Genomic DNA, 24,372 nt, shown 5'->3' on the forward strand with positions numbered 1-24,372 from the left:
TTCTAAAGATGAGAATTAGCTGATGTCAGAAAACACTCATTCTATAGAAAGCTGGTGTTATCTAAGTTGTCAGAGAGAGAGAGAGAGAGAGAGAGAGAGAGAGAGAGAGAGAGAGAGATGCATACTTATCTCTGACGTGAACGATGAAATCCCACACGATTTCCATTTTTCATAAGCTATAAGATGTTTTCCTGTTGTTTTTTCCGTCTTTCTCAATCTTTCTATTTCTTTTGTAATATTTGATATCCATGAAGAAGCAGATGAAGGAGTTGGGCTTTTCATCCTTGATGTTCTAAATCTTAAAATTACATCTTTCCCACAAAGAACAAGGTACGGTTTCAATACAAATCTTGCCCTGTGTTTTTCTTAAAAATAAAAGTGATGTAAAAAATTAAAACTCATGCTTTTTGAATTATTGAAATTCCATGCAAAAAGATCATACAAATCTTTTTTCTCACATGACCTTCCAAATGCCAATTGTGACGTCATAAACTTGTGCATTTTCCCGTATTTTCTTAAAAAGTTGCAGAAGACATCAATTTTCAATGGAATTTTCTTTCAGATAATATTGTCCACAGGCATCGCCCATAAAGATATTGAGATATGTAATTTTTCAAAGAATTTTACACAACATATCTAAAAATTAACGTGGGCGACGGCTGTGGACACTATTTTCTTAAGGAAAATAACCCTTGAAATGGGTCATTTTGAGGCTTTTTCTGTTTAAAATAGAGAAATGCATCAAATTAATGACGTCATATATCAAGAATGGTACTCCATCATGCTATATTCTTTCCTGATTTATTACAGTCATTCTGTTTATTCCTATATCAAATGTTGACCACCTATTGTAGCCCCATTTCTAGCCCCGTGATTTTAATTTAATTGTTTCTATACTTCATGAAGAAGCAGGAAGATGTTTATTTCTAATTGTGGCCTAGTTGTTCAAAAGATTTTCTTTTTACAATTCTATTTGAAAATCTTGTCATGCATTGTTGACCACCCTATCTGAATGGATCATGATTAAAAAAAATGGTACATGAAATGAAGATGCTTGTTAATCAGTATGATTAATCGCTGTCTAACTTTTCTTTATAATATCATGATATATTTCCAATATTTTCTTGTTTTCATGTAAACTTTGATCCCTATTCTGGTCCATTTCTAGCCTCACAGTCCCTGTGTTTAACAATCTGAATTACTCTACACAGAAAAGCATTTACAAGCGGAGTATTTTCCAATATACTTTCATGTAAATTAGTTGAAACTGATTCGTTGAAAACATTCGTTAAAAACACTAATACCCTGTAAAGATGAAATCATGCCCTCAAGAGTAATGGAGTGTAGCAATAGTCAACATTGCTTGACGACTTGCAATATTTCAATTAATGTTGACTGTCCAGAACTTATGCGCACACAGTTCACTGTTATATTTGCTTTTATAAAACATTCAGTATAATATGATAAATATTCAACAATGAGTGCCAATATTCGCCAATTTAAGTTCTATAACCCTACATTTTAATATAGTCTAAGATGAAAAAAAACTGCTTAAAGTCTTGAAAATTTTGGCATTCAATATTATATGGCGATTGGTGAGTTTGCATTACACTTACGAGTCTGCCCCGAATTTTTCTCAGTATGATCTTTCAATACTGAACGCGTCTTTGTAAACAAAAAAAATGTCGTCTGGTCAACCGTTCAACGGTAAGATTTATGATCAATAGTTGAATCTAGAAAAGATGTTTCTATTTTCACATAAAACTGGAATCATGATAACTATTTAGTGCTTATTACCCTCAACAGAAATCTAAGTAAGGAAATCATAAAACTTGGTAGCGTCATTGGAATGACGTAATATTGAACACTTCCAAGAGACTCTGATATTGCACACTTTAATGAAGATACCAATATTAAATAATTTTCATTAATTTTGAGTTATTTTATTTTGCAAGCTCGCGCATTTGTACAATATTCACTAATAAAACTTCAATAACCCTATTTTTATTTAATAGTTTTATTATTTGTATGTTCGGTATGAACCGAAATAGAAGTCAGGATTTGACACATGGTGAAGGAAACGGAGGCGTGTACCATTTCGTCATAGTACATAATAATTTTGTGAAATATATAATCTGTAACAATGTATCATTTATCAAAATACTCTCTAAAATATTTATTGTTGTAAGTGAAATATATGGAGATAACGAACAGTATTCAAGCTGAAAAGTCCATTATACAATACAAAATAGGAGCAGAGCAAACACGGACCTCCAAACATCAGAGGTGGGATCAGGTGCCATGGAGGAGTGAGCATCCCCTGCCGACCGGTCACACCCGCCGTGTGCTCCTTGTCATGATCGGGAAATAACGGAAAAATCCGTCGACAATTCAGTGTGTAAATAATGGCCTAACAATTAGTATGAAAAACGTCAGTCAGCATTTGACTTAATGATAAATTGTATTTGCTGACAAGGTCATTGTATCGACCATAGAACTTACGAAATGATGACTTTAAACGAGACAGCTGATATTCTTGTTTCATCAACTTATTTGTCAATAATTTACCTCGTTTTAGAAATTGTACATACGTAGAGCATGCTCTTGCGTATCGAATCAACTGAGAGATATACACCCCGTATGCAGGTGATGAGGGTATATTGCTGCATAAGTAAGGGAAGTTGACGATTGAAAAGTTAAAGTCATCACGTTTATCATAAAGCTTGGTTGTTAGATTACCATTAACGTCTTTTTCAAGTAAAATATCCAAATATGAAACAGATGTGTCAGACTCTGTGGTATCTTTTACCTCAGAATGTTTTTTAACAAAATAATTTTGCAAATGACCAATGACAAGGTAAGTATATTTACGAGTTCCATTTTTATTGAAAAAGCAGCTGTCAATGATATCAAAAAGCCTTGACTTTAATTTATCGTGGGGAATGGTTGGGTATAAAGTTAAAAAGTCGTAAGTTTTTAAGTAGTTGATTTTGGTAAAAGCTTGTGATTTCAAATTTTCCAAAAGTTCCTTGGAATTTTTAAGTATCCACATCTGATTTACACCACTTCTCGAATATATTGTTGTACAGTACTCTTGAAGTTTCTCCTTCACCACTGTTAATATCTTAGTGAGGAGTAAAGATAGAGGCTTGGTTGAACATTTACTGGAACCCGCTATGTATCTTTGTTTGTAAGGATTTTTATGAAGTTTCGGAATCCAATATAAATATGGTAATTCGAATTCATTTTGGTTGTTTGGAATATTAAAAATATTCAAAACTGACATATGATTTTGAAGAATTTCTTCCTTAGAAAGGGAACTATGAGTGTAAGTTGGATTACCACTTGTAGAATTAAATCCAAGTTCCTCTAAAATACATTTAATATAATGAGCCTTACAAACAAAGACAATGTTGTTACCTGCTTTGCCAGCAGGGACCAGTACGTACTGATCATGTAATCTATCTAATTCTTTCTTCACTTCTGGATTATTGAATACAGAAGGATAGATGGTTTTCATATTGCCTCTCAATCTTTTAATGCGCGATTTTAACATACATCTGATACAATTAATCCATTCTGACAAAGTGTCAAGGTCTTCTTTTTCATGTCTGGCCCATCGCCTGGCGTAGTCCTCTACAGAATCCATAATATTTATGAAATTCTTACGCCAGTTGAAGGATCTGGGTTCCCTAAATTTAGGACCTTTTAAAATTAGTGATCTAAGATCCTCATTATTAACTATATTTACGTCACCAGTAATAACGTGTCCAGCAGGACTATAGTTATAGGGCGAAGAAGAACATGAACACGATGGAGGATTATGCTTCAGATATTCGATATCCAGGCCCTGTAAAGTTTTCTTGTAATTAAAAAGTTTGGAAGCAATAGTCGATGTATATTTGTAGGAAATACAAGGTGTAGTCTTTAACTTGAAATATGGTGGAATATAAGACTGGACCTTTTTGTGATTAAGGATATTACTTATATTAACCGCGTCAATTCCTTTGTTGGCATATTGAAGTTTAAGGAAAAAACGGATTGTTTTAGCTGCATTTCCTTCAGTAAAACGCGGGGGTTTAAAAAGCCTATGATTGGCAATATCCATAACTACAGATCCGAGCCTATATTCTGGTGTCGAGGAATCAAAAAATGGACTTTCCTTGACCTTTTCAAGAAGACTATTTAAAAGTTTCAAAGGGACAGAGTAAAGTTTGGTGCGAATATGATGTAACCCTAACTGTTGATTTACGTAAGGTAGTAATGAATCAAAAGAGACATCGTGTATTAAAGGTTTATTGTAAGACCGATGCCCATGACTACGCTTACGTCTCTGTATATGGTTAAAAAGTCCCATCACATTTACATTGTTACACTGTGGACTGGAAAGATTTCCAACACTATCGACATTGTCATTACATCCATAGGGAAAGGCTGTCCCTAGCTTTCTGATCCAAAATTCTTCTCGATGTCTACGGAAAGGTGTACTCAGTGATGGACTGTTTGTGTGGTGGTAAATCTTTTCCAGAATTCTAACTTTCATTGACAAAATAGAATGATCAGGTAAATTAAAATGTTTGTATAAAAGTTGCTGACCCCCATTATTTATCTGAAATCTATGACCTGATGTTCTTTTATTGAGTGATCCCTTGGTTTCACCAACATAAACAAGTCCACAAAGATTACATTCTATTCCGTAGACAATATTAGAAGATTTGCAGTTCAGATTTTCCCAAGTTTTGGTACAGAAGCTCTGTCCAGTAAGATTACTGGTGAAAGAAGTGTTAGTTATCAAAATGTCACAGGTTTTACAGTTTTTCGCAGAACATTTTGAAATAGAAGACATGGGATCGGAAAAGGAGTCTTCGAATATATCTCTAATAGAAACTTTACATTCTTTCAATTGTTTGTATGAACTATTGGTTTTATACCAAAACTGGGAATCTGAAGACTGTACATATGACATATGTTTAATATCCCTGAGGATTATCCGAGGGGCACCGAATGAACTCCTTGAGTCTGTGTCCCTTATAGACTAAAAGGAGTGACGCCTTTTTTTACTGGGCGACGCGTTTGCCAGTATCATTTCGTTATTCTGTGTACTCATGAATGAATAGGTACCGAACGACAAGTACTAGTATCCTCGGGGACAAGCTGTCCACCAGCAGAGATACATGTTCGGTGGTTAAAATGAAATATATGGAGATAACGAACAGTATTCAAGCTGAAAAGTCCATTATACAAAACAAAATAGGAGCAGAGCAAACACGGACCTCCAAACATCAGAGATGGGATCAGGTGCCATGGAGGAGTGAGCATCCCCTGCCGACCGGTCACACCCGCCGTGTGCTCCTTGTCATGATCGGGAAATAACGGAAAAATCCGTCGACAATTCAGTGTGTAAATAATGGCCTAACAATTAGTATGAAAAACGTCAGTCAGCATTTGACTTAATGATAAATTGTATTTGCTGACAAGGTCATTGTATCGACCATAGAACCTACGAAATGATGACTTTAAACGAGACAGCTGATATTCTTGTTTCATCAACTTATTTGTCAATAATTTACCTCGTTTTAGAAAATGTACATACGTAGAGCATGCTCTTGCGTATCGAATCAACTGAGAGATATATCTAAATGTCGAGTTGAACGCCACAGCAAGTGTTTTCTTCTTTTCACGTACAAGATTTTGGTCAAAGTATATTGAATTATTTCGATGCTGAAAGATTAAATCAAAATACTAGAGTATGCATATATCAATCATTGCACCGTTTCGTTGCTATGTCATAAGCAACAAATCAATAATATAGAGATAATAGATTGATCAGCAGCATGCAAAAATAATAATATATTTTTCTGACAATAGACGATAATGTCCAACTAATAACTTAATTGTATGACAAACGGAACAATTTCAGTTTTTCCATCGTCAACTTCCCTTGTTTATGCAGTTAAATTCCACTATAACCTGCATATGGTGTTTTGCTCTTCCAACTAATTTGATATACAAGAGCATGCTCTGAATACGATCAGTTTTTAACAGTGGCAAGATACAGGTGTTAAAAAATTAGTTAATGTTACAAGGATCTCAGTGGCCTGCGTGACCAAGTGGTTAGAGCGTTTACCCTTGTGTCGCGGAGTACGTAGTTGAGTCTTACGTCGGGGACGTGGATAACGGTCCTCTGGATGAGCATGTATAACTCAAGGTATCGCTGGCACGAAAAAGATCCCTCACTGTCCAAATGCTGTGAGTGCCAAGAACAGGTCTAAATTAGCAGCTTTCCGACGACATGAATGGAAAATTCTCGTAAGGACGTTAAACAAACAAACAGACAAATTAAACAAGGATTTCTATAACCCTGTTTAAAGCCAGATTTTTGTAAGTTCTATGGTCGCTATATTGCCTTTGTTTGTAAAACCATCTATCTTTGAGTTGTATTTTGTTTGATATATTTCATATTATTTGTTAGGTTATTGCTTTTATACTAAATTTAACTATAAACTACTCCGTATACCTAATCAAGACAGATCTTACGGCAGGTGAGACCGGCCGACATGGGATGCTTACTGCTTCTTGGCACCCGAGTTCAAAGCTGGTGTTTCCTGGGGTCTGTGTTTTATGCCCTGATCACGATTGTTTTGCTTACTTAATGCATGAGATTGATAACTGTTCTTTATCTTCACATGTCACATGTCATTATGAACTATTTTGAGAGTAATGTTACCGTATTAATATTTTGTATTACTCCATATTTTGTATATACTGTACAATCTGACAAATGACAACTTAATACTGACATTCTAATAGTATTTGATTTTTATTAGAATATTGATAGTATATTATCATTATCATTGTTTTGATAATAGGTGTTCCTTACCATTTCTATAAATGAAAGAGAAGGCTATCTCCATTGGTTTGTTAGAATGTCTAAGGATTTTTCCGTTTTTTTTTCTGATAATGACAAGGAGCACACGGCAGGCGTGATCGGTCGACAAGGGTTGCTTACTTCTCCATGGCACATGATACCATCTGATCTTCCTCTTGATATAATAACATGAATTGACATCTACAGTAAACTACTCAATTTGTAATTAATTTAAGCATCCTTAGTGTCTCAATAGGAGAAGATAAAATGATTTTACACTAACTTTCTTTGAAAGTTCCTGAAAACAGCAATTGTTTCTGTTCATCAACACTTCATTATGTTTGAATATACATGTATACTCTTAAGCTTGGGGAAAATGACAAGTATCTTATGTTGGACATTGAACAGACAAGCTGAATATTTACACTTTTATGCAGTAAAATCTTCTCAATATAAAAAAAGTCTGCCTTATTGTGTAGAGGGTTCTTTAGCTAGTATATGAGGATTACCGATGTTTTGATGTGATCTCCACCAATTTTACTTTGATAAAATATGACTCTTATTATGTTAATTATTAGAGGATGTGATAGTATGTAGTTTCTTTATAATTGAAACATAATCAAGCATAGTGTTCGTCAAAAAGTATAATAAATTCAGTAAAAAAAATATTTAAGTGCGGAAAATTTTCCTCAGAAATACATGTAAAACAGTTTTTATGATTTAATTAAAAACAAAGAAACCTTGGATTTACAACCAATTATATGTTTATCATTTTGTACCTTCTTGCCTTCTAGATTCTTCCTCTGATCAATGTAAAAGTGTGACTGCTTCCTAAATATGGATTATAATTAATATTTACATTTGCTGGGTTTTTTCTACTACGCCAACTTTAAAATTGATTTGAATGCCACTTTCGTGTAAAGTCATCCGTGAGATATATATACGGAGAAAAATGTGTTATTTTTACGTCACAATGACGCGAGGGAAATGTAAAAAAAATATGTAATAATAAAGGGCAGCAAACAATTCAAATTTTGAGTTATTTTGTTGGTTTTAAAGCTTTTAAATGTAAATATAAGGAATATTTTTCAGATTGTGAATTTTATTGGCGTGTAAATCACACAGAATTGCACGTAAACATAATTCATAAAGCTGGCGTGCTTCATGCAATATACCGTCCTGTCAAGTCTTTGTGAGATACACATTTATAACACTCACACAAAAAATATTTGCACATTTGTCCTTGACAAAGATGAGTATAATACAGACAGGGGACATGATGTACTCACAAACAATCAAAACCAAATGTATTCATTTAGCAGTACAGATTGACTCATGTGTATGTTATGATAACTCGGTGACATTAATCATAATACATGTATTACATCTATTTAAAAGTAACGTTATGGGTCAGAAGAAAGCATTGAAAATAATTTATATTTTCCTTTTTTTTTTAAAACAACAAACACGTTATGCACTATTTTACTCAATTCCTTTACTGGGGTTCATCGCCCCCTCTGTTCATTCGTATAAAATTAGGCTTTCAAAAGAAATCTAGTTTATCACATATATTTAAATTCACAAAATTTTAGCATACCTCGCTGGGCTCAATTTGACATGATTGGCATTTTAACTTTGACGTCCTTTGAAGGAATAATAATTTATCCAATAAGAGTTATCAGGGGGTTAATAATCCTAGCCACTTCTAATAAAACACACATTTTATTTTTGACAAAAGAACTTAGTGATTTTCATCTTTTCGTCTGATGTAATATATATAAGACCTTCTGTCAGAGAAAGTACTCTCTATTTGAATGAAAGAATTAAGAAACCTGTTCGTATACATAGCTTCAGTGATTTTTGTTGTTGTTGAGAACATTTATGTTTTTCATTGTAAAAAAAAGCAAAATAGTAATGACATGAGTCGCAAAGAAACAGGGAATCAATCAGCCGGGGAAAAAAAATCAGTGAATATTAATTGCCATACCTCAGTATATTAAGGCATTGTTGATTACACCATGGTTTAATGCACAAACAAAAATGACAAAAAAGAGTCACTAGGTCATTCACACAGCAATATCTTTCTTTGTAATATTCACCAAGATATTTTGTTAACATTTCTAAACATTTTTAGCCTAGGAAAAAAAGTGTATATTGACTGAATTCTTAAAGGTCGTTTGGCTTTGTCCTTTGACCTGAAGTTTTAATTTGGCAATTTTCGGAATAAACCTAACTTTGGTCCAGGAGGATTATTCTTTACACTCCAAGAATTTTTACAGGAAAATGATGATTTTAATTCATTTTGTTTAACTGATAGCCTTACTGCCAGTTTATATGACTATTCATAGTCTTTTCTGTCTTTTAGGAGGCAGATTCCATAGGTTGAGAGTTCAATACCCGGGTGGCGGAAACAGGTATCCTAATAAAAGTGAATATCTTTGTGTGTATATATATATATATATATATATATATATATATATATATATATATATATATATATATATATATATATATATATATATATATATATATATATATATATACTTTTTTCACCATCTCATGCTACTGTGAATGTAAATAAAAATAAATTCCACCAATCATTAGACAGTTATAAGGGACCTAGACATATCTGCATTGCCGTTTTGTTTAAAATTTCTAATTTCAATTTTTTTTTACAAAATAGAATTTAAGTTTCAGTTTAATGGATTGAACTTACATGTAAATCCTTAAAGTTCAATGATAACGTCATTCTTAAAAATATTAGGTGAAAGATGTGTGTTTGTATATATGAGCACGAGCTCTGTTATCATTAATGTTTACGATTTACCGAGTGTGATCAATTTGGTAACTCAGCACAAAACAGTGAACAAGAACTGACAAGCTGGTGTGTTGGCTTTTGGACATTCCTACTTTGAATTTTCTGGATTATAGTTTTTACATTTTCATTGATACACACACACACAAAAAAATCCACGTTTTAATATATATATATGTATTTGGAATTATTTATGCTTCGTGAAAGTCAAGGATATTTGTCAATCAAACTTCTGAAAATCGTTGTTTTCAATTTTTTTAAATTAAAGTAGGTTATGAATGGGCTTTTATAATACATGTTTATCGGTCTGAAATGCTCTAGAAACATGTTAATTATGATATTATTACGAAAATATTAACATCAAATACGTATCCAAGCCCCTTTAAAAACATACATTTAAAAATACATTTAAACTCTGTTTATTTCAGTAATATCAATCTAATGCATTCAGAGAAACTCAAATTATACATGTACATAAGATCACAAAATAGTTTACCTTCGTTTCAATTGCATAACTCTTGATAGTTAAAAAACAGGTACATGTATTTGATCAATGCTAATGTATGCTATTTTCAGTTGTAAATTTCAAAATTGCAAGTCACTTGCCTTGAATATTCCCTGCAAGTTTCTTTCATGGAACATTGCTTTCAGATTTTCTTATTATTAAATGCTATAGTAGAAATAAATAGTTTCGAAATAAATTTTGAAACTTTCTAAAGACTATGATAATTATATGTCATTTACGTGTTGAAGTCTTTGTTACTTCACAATTGATTGATTCTCAATAGATGATTAGACATAATTAAAGATTCACGATGGCTTACTTTTCTGGAATTAGTTACTTCACTTGGAAACTGTTTTTCTTCTGTAATAATCAAAACAACAATATGGAATGTACTATGAAGTAAGTCATGTATTAGGACTCAAGTCATTGTGTTAAAGCTGCTGCAAAGAAACTGAGAATCCATAAATCTTATTTACATGTTGTGGCAAATAATGTACAAAATCTTATTTACATGTAAAGGCAAGTAATATATAAAATCATGAAGTGCAAATTTTAAACATATACAAGTTTGAAAAATCTAGCTAAAACCGAGCTAGCAAAGTTTCAAAAAGTAAGTAAGTACACCTTTAAAACAAAAATTTTGTTATTGAAGTTAATTATTAAAGTTAATTAGATCTAATGATGACCCAAAATCCAGGTGCTTTTGTCTATACAAATAGCAATAAGACTATACCCTATTTTACTCACTTACTTAACTATACGTACAAACAATTTCTAAAACGCTATCGCCAAATAAGTAAATGAAACAAGAATATCAACAGTCTCGTTTAAAGTCATCATTTCGAAAGTTCTAAGGTCGATACAATGACCTTGTCTGCAAATACAATATATCATTAAGTCACATGCTGACTGACGTTTTTATACTAATTGCTAAGCCATTATTTACACCCTGAACTGTTATCGGATTTCCCCCTCATTACAAGGAGCACACGGCGGTGTGACCTCTCACTCCTCCATGGCAACTGATTCCACCTCTGATGTTTTAGAAGCTCGTGTTTGTACTGATCCTGATTTGTATTCCTTGAATGGACTTTTGAACCTGAATACTGTTCTTTATCTCCGTATTTAATTTTTCTTGCTCAAAATTTCAATATATTTATATTACAAACTTTTCTATAACTATTATGGACCGAACCTTTATTACCTTAAAAGAACACGATAAAAATTTATTCTGTTCTCTTTTAATAATCATAGAATCAAAAGTGTAATACTCAGCAATGCAGGGCTTCATATATCTATATATAATATCTTGTGTATTCAGCAAACTTGTTTTAAATATCAGTCTATTCCCTAATTTTAAAGAAAAGGGAGAAATACAGTCTAGAAAACGTCTTACCTACTCTACATTGGAAATTAAAAGGAAAAGGTATAATATTGGTTTCTTTACATACGAATACAGGCTCCTAAGAGCCAGGAGTGGGTACAGGAGGGATGACTCATAACCCTCCCCAGCAACTAATAATTTTGCCAATATATACCTTACTATAGTAAAAAAAAAGAAGCAAATTTATGAATTTTTCTTTGAGATACAAAAGTCATTTTCTCAGCTTTTCTCTTCTTTTTTTTTTATAAAAACGAGAGAAAAAAGGGATTTTTTTGTAAAACATAAGAATATAATAATCTTTGATCACTGCACGCTTAATATGTCTTATGTATTGCATCCCATCCACTCTTGTTGTTGATTTTGCTAATCATTAAAGGATTTGATATAATAACTTTTCGATCAATTTTTTATATTCATTAACAACCGTAAAACTCATACATTATGCAATATGGTTAATTCAAGAAACAGGTTCTATTATTATTAATGTTCTTATACATGTACAGAGGGACCATGTTTTGTGTAAGTAACATCAGCTTTCTTCTTAATATCGTCTTCTTTTCCAACATCCACTCTAATTTTAGTATAGTAGGTGTAAATTTGAACAGATATTAGTTTGTAAGGAACATTTCTCAGTCCATCAGTCTTTATCCTGGTTTTCCATGTATTCAGTACTTGCATTCTACAAAATAAAAGAAAAAGGAAACATCTCAATCACATTGCTCTCTCTTTCTCTCTCTCTCTCACATTAATTTTAAATGAGATTCTTTCTAGAAGTCCACCTGTTTTATAAAAGAAAAAGAAAACATTTTCACAAAAATAATCTATGTACGTGTATTCGTACATTTTTTCTATCAGAAAGCGCTCTAATGAATATTGTTTTTTTTATAATTTCTTCTTTTATGTAGAATAAAATTTTTGAAAAATTTGCATCAATTATTCCTTTCATATATCCAACTGCAGCTACCCGAAGGAATTTAGAGATGGATTTTCTTTGAATAACAAATTAAGACCTTACAGCCCTGCTTGTAAATCACTAAATATTTTTTTATTTATTTAAATCTCTAACTTTATTATGGCAACGTTTAAAAACCCAAACAAAGAAGTCATATATTGAAAAAAGCTGATTCTACAGTAAAAACGAAAGCTTTCATTATAGTCAGATGAAGTGAACCCTTTGTCTTCCAAATTAAGACTCTGGAGTATGATTTGTGCAGATGTGATAATGCGCAACAAATTTAACAAGGGGCCCATGGCCAACATCGCTCACCTGGACACATTGGCTAGGAAAAGCAGAAAATAGTTTAAAATATGAAAATTTTATGGGGGACAAAACTTGAATTTACACAACCTCAGAATGCTTCCATATCAATATAATTAACCATAGCGTTGCTGTTCTTGAGCAGAAGAATTTAAAGGATTTTTCCCTATGCATTCCTATGTAACACTCTGATCACTCATTGATACCCCACCCTAACCACCCAACAAATTTGAATCTACACTACCTCAGGATGCTTCCATAATAATATGACTAATCATGGTTTTGTTGTTCATAAGCAGAAGATGTTTTCAAGATGATTCCAATATATTCTTATGTAAAACTTTGACCCTCTGTTGTGCTCTTCCTCATGCACCCTTGGGGGTCATAATTTGAACAAACTTGATTCTAAAATACCCAAGGTTGCTTATGTATAAATATGACTAATAAAGGCTAAGTTGTTCTTGTTCTTGAGAAGATTTTTAAAGATATTTACTCGATATTCCTATGTAAAACGTTTATAAACTGTTGTGGCCCCGCCATACCCAAGGAGGCCACGATTTGAACAAATTTAAATCTACACTACCTAAGGATACTTCTATATTGATATGACTAATGATAGATTAGCTGTACTTGAGAAGATTTTTAAGACATTTTCTATATATTCCTATGTAAAATGTTGGCCTCCTCTTGTGGCCCCGCCCTTCCACCGTGTGTTATGATATGAACAAACTTGAATCTAGAGTATGCAATGAAGCTTTTACATAAGTTTCATCTTCTCTTGCCCAGTGGTTCTTGAGAAGATTTATAAAAGATGCTGCCAAATTTTCACGAATTCTTAATTATATCCATTAAGAAGAGGGCGTGGCACTTAATGTGAAGAATTTAAATCCTCTTCAGCCAAGGATGATTTGTTGCACTTTTGATTGACATTGGCTTAGTGGTTCTTGATAAATGTGAAAAGTTAACAGACGACACACGGCAGACGGACGCTGGACACTGAATAGAAAAGCTCACTTGAGCTTTCGGCTCAGATGAGCTAAAAAGCATTTATTTTGTGGATCTTGAGAAAAAATTTGAATGAAATTCCAATTGCGCCCCGTTATTAGCAGACCTATTTTTGTATTCATACGAAGTAGACTGGTATTGCCTGTCTCTATCGTACGAAAAGATATGTATATCAGAAAGGCAAGCCGGTCTACATATGAAGCAGAATTTGTTCAAAATCTTTTACGTGAAAAGAAGAAAACACTTGCTTTGGCCTTCAACTCGATATTTAGATATATAGACGACGTATTGTCAATTAACTATGGTTATTTCCATTCTTATGTCGACACGATATATCCCGGTGAGCTTGAGATAAAAGATACCACAGGGTCTGACACATCTGTTTCATATTTTGATATTTTATTATAAGAAGACGTTAATGGTAATCTAACAACCAAGCTTTATAATAAAAGTGATGACTTTAACTTTTCAATCGTCAACTTCCCTTACTTATTCAGCAATATACCCTTATCACCTGCATAAGGAGTTTATATCTCTCAGTTGATTCAATACGCCAGAGCATGCTTTACGTATGAGCAATTTCTAAAACGAGGCAAGTTATTGACAAACAAGTTGATGAAACAAGAATATCAGCTGTCTCGTTTAAAGTCATCATTTCGTAGGTTCTATGGTCGATACAATGACATTGTCAGCAAATACAATCTTTCTTAAGTCAAATGCTGACTGCCTTTTTTCATACTAATTGTTAGGCCATTATTTATACACTGAATTTTATGGATTTTCCCGTTATTTCCCGATCATGACAAGGAGCACACGGCGGGTGTGACCGGTCGGCAGGGGATGCTCACTCCTTCATGGGACCTGATCCCACCTCTGATGTTTTAGAGGTCCGTGTTTGCTTTGGTCCTATTTTGTAATGTTTAATGGACATTTAAGCTCAAATACTGTTCGTTATCTCCACATATTTCATTTTAAAAATAACATCTAGAGGAAAAATTCGTAATTTTTCTACCTGGAAAAAGTGAATCAATTTAATCAGAGCATGCTTTGATTTTTTTTCAGGAATGGCAAGTAGATGACATGTGTATGCCAGAAAAAGTTACAGAGTCACCAGGTACAAGTTATAAAGGCTCAGGTGTGAAAAATCTGACAAAGTATAAGGACACTTATCATACATTTATGAAATGTTTAAGCATAGTAAAACCATATATATCAAATAATTAAAATTTTACTAACCTTTTAGGCCATCGTTCCCGCTTCTTGTGACGAATCATCGTGTATCTAGCGACAAATGCTGGAGGTCGTATTACACGGAATTTTAAATGAGTCATTCTGAAAAAAACAAACACGGAATAGGAAAACTTTGATAATTATCATTAGTGGTGGATTGTTGACAAAAAGGTGCATTTAAAAAGAAATAGACTATACGAAGGTCGTCCTGGAAAATCGTGGACAAGTTGTCTGTAGTGAAAAATAATCATTGCTTCGTTCTCAAATTTTCACTACTCTTTAGTACATTTCTCGTTAATATACACAGCAAATTTCAAATAGATATATGCTCAAATAAACAAAATATGAGATTTTATGTTATGTATGGTGTCGCCTTACGACGCAAGGATGATAACGTCAATGTATCTAAAGCAGAGTCACGTTTCCTCTTTGCTAAATTAAATTGATGCACATACTTGAGTTTCCATTTATTCCTCCATAAACAGTCGAAGAACCTATGGAACCTTCTGAAGATTTATTAGTAAGTGATGGACAGTACTCTCACCATCATTCGCCAAGGTAAGCAATCTTATATTGAGGTCTGTAGTGACAGCGTCTTTCGATATTGCTAGTAGCAGTTTGTCCATATGTTTTGTTCTACCAGGGGACTCAATCAAAAAGCTTCCGCTTAGAAAACTCCTATTTCACTTATATATTAAAGATCTACTGATATTTTTATATTTTTCTTCTGTAGTCATTTAAAGACTCTTAAGGCGTCATTACTACATCTAAATCAAACTGAACTGCCCTCCGTTGCGCCGTATCGTCAACAAGCGTCGACATTTTCGTGTGTTGTGTATACCTCTTTCCCATTTCAAATTCTCGGGAAACTGCCAAAAATTAAGCAAACGCCTTGAAATTTTCCGAAAGACGATATAATAGATAGTGAATTAAAAATTGGATAATTTTTACCACAACCTTATCTATTTAATACTTTTATTTCGAAATAATACTCGTGTATTCTCTAATGAAACCCCGATTTTTTTATCGTGCACCGTAAGATCGTACCTTGTGCACATTCGAGCACAATAAAATCTTTATTTTTGTCAAAGACATTGAGGTGTACTTAAATATGATAAATAAACATTTGCTGAAAATTTCAGCTTAGTGCGCTGATTATTTTTCGATAAAAACGCTTTGTCCACGATTTTACCGAACAACCCTCGTACATATTTTCCTGTTTATGAAATCAAAGCTATAATTATTAATTGCATATTATCGAAGCATAAATTTGAAAAATGAATTTATCTAAAATACCTTTGACTTATTTCAAAGCCGAATTTTGTCTCTTTCAACATGAATTATCACATTTATCTAGGATGCATTTTGTTAGATATAAAAAGGAGCCTTTTACCTGAAATATATATCGTCGTCTTCTCCTCCCCAGCCCCAAAACATGTTGGAATATCCGTTAACTTTACGAAAAGTCTGTGGTCGAAATCCTAACACGCCACCTACTAGGTAGCTATACATCAACCTGTATCACAAATCGTGATTTATTGTTGGGAATAATCACAGAGGTATAAAATATTTTTAAATTAAAAAGTGAAGAGAGATTTTTAGGAAAAAAATCTTACTTGTAGCCATCTTCATCAATAGCCACCGACAGATGGCGTGGTTGTTCCCCACATTCATAAAGAATCCTATCATTTTCTGGAATAAGGTCGACATCATGGAAGAAAACACAGTTAAAATCAAATATTTTCCCTGCCTCAAGAAAACCTGCATTCATAACCCTTCCTTTATTAAATGCTGTATTTCCAATCTACAAAATAATCTTGCTTTAATTGATCTTTTTTTCATTTTTTAATTCAAATTCTTTTAAATATTAGTTTTTACTTCTGTACAAATAGATTGAGTAAAAATGCTTTCTAGAATAAGGGAGAGAAAATCACTTGAACCTGTTCAATTACAAAAATTCTAAATTCTGTTTGTTGAACCATCAGAATAGGGATAAGATTCTTAAGAAGAATGCAAAGATGTTCCTCTCTATCTCTAAAAGGTATGATGATAGCAACGCGACGTGTAGGTCTACATTCTGGCGGTATCCAATGTCCTCCAACTATTCCCATTTCTCTCGCAGAAAAAAGAGAAAAAGAGGTGCATTTCTGACCATCAGTATGATGAGGTGGTGCATCCTCCGTTGTAATACTGGTAGTGTTCGGTGAGTTTGTTGTCTTTGGACATTTGACTCGCTTACACTTTGTTTTGTTGCAATACATAATATTACAGAATTCTGTAATGTTATGTTCCACATGAGAACTCTCTGTGGGACATTCCGCCATGACACAAGGTCTTATATCGACTGTTCTGTTGCCCTCTGGAAATAAATGTGAGTGGTTTAAAAAAAAAAAAAATTTATGTTGCAAAGCCAAATGATGTTGTTATATTTTAACTTTACAATTATAATCATTACAGCAACATTCCTCTGAGAGTGATTTCCTTTCACAAAAAGGCATTTTTATTTTGTTTGTTTGTTTTTAGTTATAGGTTTTCGCGGGAACTCATTGTATAGAAGAACAAAATTATCAAAGAAGGGAGGGAGTGGGGTTTATGCTAAAATAACAGCCCACGCGCGTACGAGAGAGAGAGAGAGAGATAGAGAGAGAGAGAGAGAGAGAGAGAGAGAGAGAGAGAGAGAGAGATTCATACTTATCTCTGATGTGAACGAAGAATAAGAACACAATTCCCATTTATCATTAGCTATTTGAGATACTCCTATTTTTTGTCCTGTATTTTCCAATCGTTTGGTTTGTTCTGTGGTATTTAATTTCCATGCAGAAGCATTTGAATAAGAATGATTTTTCATCCTCTGTGTTCCCACTCTTAAAAGTATATTTATTCCACAGATAAACAGCAGAACATATATCACAAGACGAAAGACATCTTTCTTTAGTTTCATAATTTCAGGGAATAAAATTTTTTTTTTTCACGAAAACGATTTCAGATTTTTGAAAAAATCAAACATGTGAAGAAATCAAACAGTAAACAATGTCAATCTCAAATCCCTCAATTACATTTCTGTCTGGGTCATACCATCAAACTTCGGAAATGTAATCATACATCTCTTTTCAATTGCACTGATCTAGAACACTATAATCATCAAAACACTTTCAAATGTTACACAAGAAGGAGCAGCTAAAGGACTTATTTTTACGCTTTGTGGACCTTCATCGTGAAATAATTTTTGTCAATTAATGCTTAGCTATTTGACTTATTTGGCAATTCTGTTCTATACCAGAATCTTTAACAAGTTTTCATTATATCTTTCTATTTAAATTTGGTCCTATCCTAGCTTTATGTTCATGCTTTAACAAAACTGATTTTACATTACATGTAATGCTTGCTAAGTAGTGTGATATAATGTAAATTATCAAGAAATAAGAAGCCACGACATAGGAATGTTTGTTATTTAGATTTACTAATATGGATAAAATCTACCCTGCTTATGAATAACTGTTTAATTGTAACCCCGTCCTGCTCAGGGAGAAGGGAGTGGGGGCAAAATTTAGATAAGTTTAAAATTAAATGTCGCAAAGATAAATTGTAGACTTGGTTTTCTTAAGAAGGATCTTTATCATTTTTTTAAAATCTATATTCATCTATATAAATATAAATAAAACATTCGAGAATTCACTATACACGATGATGGAAGCATATTAATATAAGTTATTCTCGCCGTAGTGTTTTTGAGGAGATAATGAAGATTTTTGTCCCACTTATTCCTATGCTCATCAAAGTTTGCGCGATAGACCTCCTCTCCCTACCTCAAAGGCCATGATTTAAACAAATGGACTGCACAACGTGGAGATGCTTATATGTTCATATTTTTGGTCATGTTGCTATTGAGAAGAATTTATTTTTAAATTTTCTTCCCTCTATATTCCTATGTCAAATTTGGCCCAACATTGAGGACCCAGGCTACGCGGTGTGTTAGAGCTTGCCTATACAGTATAACTTCCGAGTATGCTAAAATGTATATGAAACCGTGAACTATTTTTTAATATTTATATATAAGATTTATATCAAGTCCTAGGAATGAAAGGAACACGCAAAACATAGTATAAATTAAATCTCATTATTTTTGGATTATATAAATAATAAACTATTCGACAAGGGGGGCGTGTTAAATAATAACTCACGACATCAAAAATGTTGATCAAATATTTGCCGAGTGAAAATGAAACTTATCTAGAATTCATGTCAATAAGTATGTGCAATTGGTATAAAAAGCATATACCGTGAATGTCATGTATGATTCATAAGGAATTAGAGTTTAAGAATGAGGAGCACCTTTTCCAAAGAACGTACGGCCAAGACTAAAAACTTAAGTAACTTGTTATATATTGCAAAGTAAATAATTCTGTTTTAAAATTGTATGTATTAATAAATCTTCCCAGATTCTCTTTAAAAAGATGAAAAAGATTTCCAAATTCAATTAAGAAAACAGAGTTATTTGCAGAATAACATTTTGGTCTTAGTCGTAAGGTCTTTGGTAAAACGGGCCAATGTTTGTATATTTTCAGGTAAATAGTTCATTTGATCTATATTTTTTCTATACTTTCCACCAGGCAGATTTTGTAACGATAAAAAGGCTGAAACTTGAGAAATCAATCTTGTTTTCATTATGTTAAAACTGCCTCATCCCGTTAACGAGTTATGTTTCCTTCTACATAGATAATGTATACAGATGAATTGAAAAAGTAGCCTCTGTAATTTATTTGTAAATATTTCTCATACAATTTTGTAAATTGATTAAAATTAATTTATAAAGAAAACGGACACTAATTGTCAATCAAAATTTTAATTATGTTTATTTTCTTCCTTAAATTTCAAATCAAAACTTTCATTCTATTCTTATCAACGATATATCTTACGCTTTTTCGGTCTCATCCGAAGGACCGGTCTCAACGTTTCGTAGTGGGATACGAACCCGCTACATCAATGTGGATTCTTGAAACAAATTTTGCTTTCGATATAAGCAATAAAATTATAAAAAGATACATATAGATGATAGCAGTCATACAACTTTGACATATATGTATGTTATGACTCACAGCTATGCGTTTACAGCCCAATTTATACCAAAAGTCTATATACGTTAAAATCATATATGGCGTATTTTTGATAAGTTTTGACTATCTAAAATTAAAAAAAACTTTCTATTTGTTTTCTTACTTTATATAAAAATCGGACTTTCCTGTAAATTACACAATTTAAATCAATCGCTTTTCATAGATATTAAAACAATAACCGATTTATTGACCGACTCCGCATTTAAATATCAGACACAGTTTTAAATCAATTTTACTATAGAAACGTTGGACTATTCAAGTTCAAAACTGGTGAAAATTTTAATTTGAGCGTAAGTAACAAATGCCATGTTCATCTACACTCATTCTCTTATTTTTATTTTCTAGCTCAGATACGCCATATATAGCTTTAATTACGTCACGTTAGCTCAGTCGGTAGAGCGCTCGCTCCGTGATCTGAAGGTTGTGTGTTCGAATCACTGCTGCGATTGACTTAATTCGAAAAAATAGGTATCAACGGGGTTTTTTTTTTGCCAAGCGCTCGGTACATTGGAGTGAAAGTTGCGGGTCTTCGGATGAGACCTTAAAACCGAGGCCCCGTGTCAAGGTAGGCGTTGGGACGATAAAGAACCCTCACTGCTCAATGGCTCTGAGTGCCGAGTAAAGGTCTAAATTTGAAGCCCTTCACCGGTATATGGTGACGTCTCTATATGAGTGAAAAATTCTCGAATGGGACGTAAAACAACATACAATCAATCATATGCATGGGAATAAGTACGTAATTTTTAAATAGAAAATCAATGAATTTTATTCCTATGATTTGTTCCTTTTTGTAAAGATATTGGCAGATTTTTTTCGTTTTATAGAATTGAGAAAACGTGGTCCAATTACATTTTTGAGAGAGAGAGAGAGAGAGAGAGAGAGAGAGAGAGAGAGAGAGAGAGAGAGTGTATGTATGTATGTAAGTGTGTGATGTTCATGAGTTAAGATGTCCATGAATCCTAAAAAGCAAAAAAAACCTGCCATTTTCAGCTGAATACTGTTGGCTGTGCCTTTCGATCCCTTTTCTGTTTATATTTCCCACTTTTCCAGATCACTTAATTGTATAATTTTATTTTAGAAAGTATACCCATATATTCTTTTTACGATCTTCTTTACTTGGTGATATTTACGTAACACGCTCTGTGTCAGAGTTCTTATAATCTAGCTGGATTGTCCTATCATTAGGTGTTGTAAAAATAGCATTTACCGCCTCTATAATGTCATTGGCTTTCCGACATCAACTCTAATTTTAGTATAGTACGTGTAGATTAAAGCAGACCCAAGTCTATAAAGAACATTTCCAAGTCCATCAGTCTTCATCCTAATTTACATTTGATCAGAACCCCAGAAGTTTATAGGTCACATCTTTAACACGATTGCGGTTTAATAAATTCGCGTAATTTTTGACCTTTTTTAATGAATTTGCAGACTTTGTATGAAATAAAACTTAAGTACATTTGCTACTTTAACATCTATTTTGTGACTTCGAACAAGTTCAAATATTATGGAAAAATCTGAGTTTAGTGTGACATTATGATGTATAAATATGTAACCTTTAAGTTAGGTTTTTATTCTAGACAGAATACTAACTTACAAATTCTAAATACTAATGTGTCTTTTCTAGCTTGTAAGATATACAGATTCAAAATATTTTGTGAATTTCAGAAAAAAAAAGAAACAAATAATAATTCACTTTCTTAGGTACAAATTAACACAAAAATAAATTTAATCATTTCTGAAGTTATCAAATACACATATTTTTTAAAGAATAAGATTGTGGCATTTGTAGAAATGCTATAATTAATATAATTTTTTATCCACTTATTCTTTTATAATACATGTAACTATTTTGAACCAGGACAGTTAGAAAATATAAATGAATTTTCATTGTGTTAAATAAAAGATAAAAAAGGCTCCTTGATTGTATTATTACATCGTATTGAAAGAACGCGTTCTCGGTATTTAATGTCCACTTGAGTTAACCCAGTGTACGTCAGAGTGATTTATTCACCATTCTCAGGAAGTTTGAAGTATAAAAATATTCTTCCTGCTCTGTGGCAATGATAAAAAAAGGAGGAAGCTTGTGTATTTTCTACTGGTTTAAATTGTGGAAGAATTTTTACATTTTATTGTTAAGCTTATTATGTTTAGGAATCGATTTGAATTGAGTAGGACATAATATCGATAGAAAATGCACATCTGTGCTCAAGGGTATGCTTGTTACGAGAGGTATTTTAAAACAAGAGCTATTGTGTTTTCAGAGACCCCTCCCCCAAAAAAGAAAAAAAAAATAAATAAAAAAAAAAATAAATAAAAAAATTAAAAAAAAAAAAATAAATAAAAAAATTAATTGTTCATATCTTCTCTGCAATAAATACAGCTCATTAACAGCTGCTTTAAGTTTAAGGAAGACATGGAAATTAAAATAATAAAATGATAAGTATCACTTGCAATTACTGGGTGACGAGTATGTTTTAATGTGTTATATATACCTCATGATTGCGTGGACTCATTTGTTTTTAAAAATGCAATAATTAATGAAATCTTATTCACTCTTTCTTGAATTCACAGATTCATCCATGAGTTTTACACTGCAAATTATGTCCCCTCCTCTATAGTTCCAAACATTTAGCTATAACATAATTAATTTACAGTTGTGAAAGAGGATAAATCCAACACAGGAAGTTGTTTTAAGGCCTATTAAAGGACTTTCTCTGAATGGAATATCGAATTTCGCTGGGTAAATTATGTAAGAAAGAAGGAAAATTGTATTTGATACTTAAGGTTTCCCATAATCTGAGTAATAAAAATCTTATTTAAATACTTCAAACGGTAAGAAATGTCAGAGAATTGGAGAGAACTTAAAGCCCAGTGGACATTAAAAGGAAAATTTATAATTCTTCTGAGTACGATTTTATTCATTTGTAATATAGGTTCGATCAGTCTGTACTAATTAATATGGTTTTGCTTAATTTCAAATAAAAAAAAATGAAAGGTGATATAATTTTCGATTTCAGTAGAAAGAGACCATGTGCATTTTCTGCTGAATTAATGAAGACAATCATTATAACTATTTTAGACTAATTAAATATTTTGAATATCTAATCTGTTTCATATTTGGATGCATTACACACTGCAAATGTTAATAGGCAATTAACAACTAAAGTAGAAAATAGGATAACTTCAGTTATTTTCACCTTCAACTTTCCCTATCTATGTAGTAACATTCCACTTTCACCTGTATATAGTGTTGATTTGTCCACATGACGTGGTACTCAAACGCATGTTCCGGGTATGATCAATTTAAACACATCATTGAGTCATTGAGATAGGTTTGTCCGATATCTTTTAAAATCTTACCGGTTCATTCCCTTCTCAGGCTTTTGATTGATGGATTATTCGAGGCTTTCTTAGTATTGCATAGCATTCTTACACATGGTCGCACACTGATGATGAGAAGCTCCCGACATACAAAATAATTACAATAGTGGAGTTCCGCTGTCTTTCACTTTGACAATTTTGATTTTCTGCTGACACTTATTTCGAGTCATAAGTTTATAAGCATAAATAATATGTATGTCACTTAGGAAACACCAACAATTTAATTCTTAAGATTAAATTATGTAAACAGAAAGAACAAGATTAAATTTTACTATACTTTTCAAGAACAAATATATATAACTTCGTGTCGTTGGACATTTTTAGTGCTTTATAATATATATATATATATATATATATATATATATATATATATATATATATATATATATATATATATATATATATATATATATATATATATATATATATATATATATATATATATATATATATATATATATATATAATTCAAAAAAGAAGAAAATACTAGAGCCGAGCTCGTTGCAATGCAACGAATAGGTCTTCCGTCGGAGCTCCGGACAGGACAGAGCGACCTTGAGTCAAGGTCATGCAACATTTTAAGGTTATAAACAATCCTGTAAGGGGCATCAACTTTCAATGTTTCAAAAGTAGAAAGACAGTAAAGGAATGTAAAATTCCCCTGTCAGTGAACTTGAACTTGTCCAAATATTTTTGCGTCAAGCCATGACACATTCTGCAGCTTGTTAAGAGCAAACACCATCTTTATGTCACCGACATAAAAAAAAATCACAGTCACGTATTCTTTCAGACTATTCATCCAAAACATCATA

General features: G+C 32.4%; 1 protein-coding gene across 1 annotated transcript in view; it reads right to left on the reverse strand.

Moving 5' to 3' along the window:
- Positions 1–10,756: 10,756 nt before the first annotated feature.
- The window catches only part of LOC133191623 (beta-1,4-galactosyltransferase 4-like), a 235,185-nt gene continuing 221,569 nt past the window's right edge, over positions 10,757–24,372 (reverse strand). The window contains exons 5-6 of the mRNA XM_061327370.1: positions 15,072–15,167; positions 10,757–12,251 (exon numbers count right to left, since the gene is read on the reverse strand). Coding sequence (XP_061183354.1) covers positions 12,062–12,251; positions 15,072–15,167 — 286 coding nt within the window. The 3' untranslated portion in view covers positions 10,757–12,061. The remainder of the gene's footprint in view (positions 12,252–15,071; positions 15,168–24,372) is intronic.

The sequence above is a fragment of the Saccostrea echinata genome, unplaced genomic scaffold, assembly GCF_033153115.1.
Source record: "Saccostrea echinata isolate AGI-Se365-2 ecotype Australia unplaced genomic scaffold, CSIRO_AGI_Sech_v1 ptg000023l, whole genome shotgun sequence".
In the NCBI taxonomy this organism is placed as follows: Eukaryota; Metazoa; Mollusca; class Bivalvia; order Ostreida; family Ostreidae; genus Saccostrea; species Saccostrea echinata.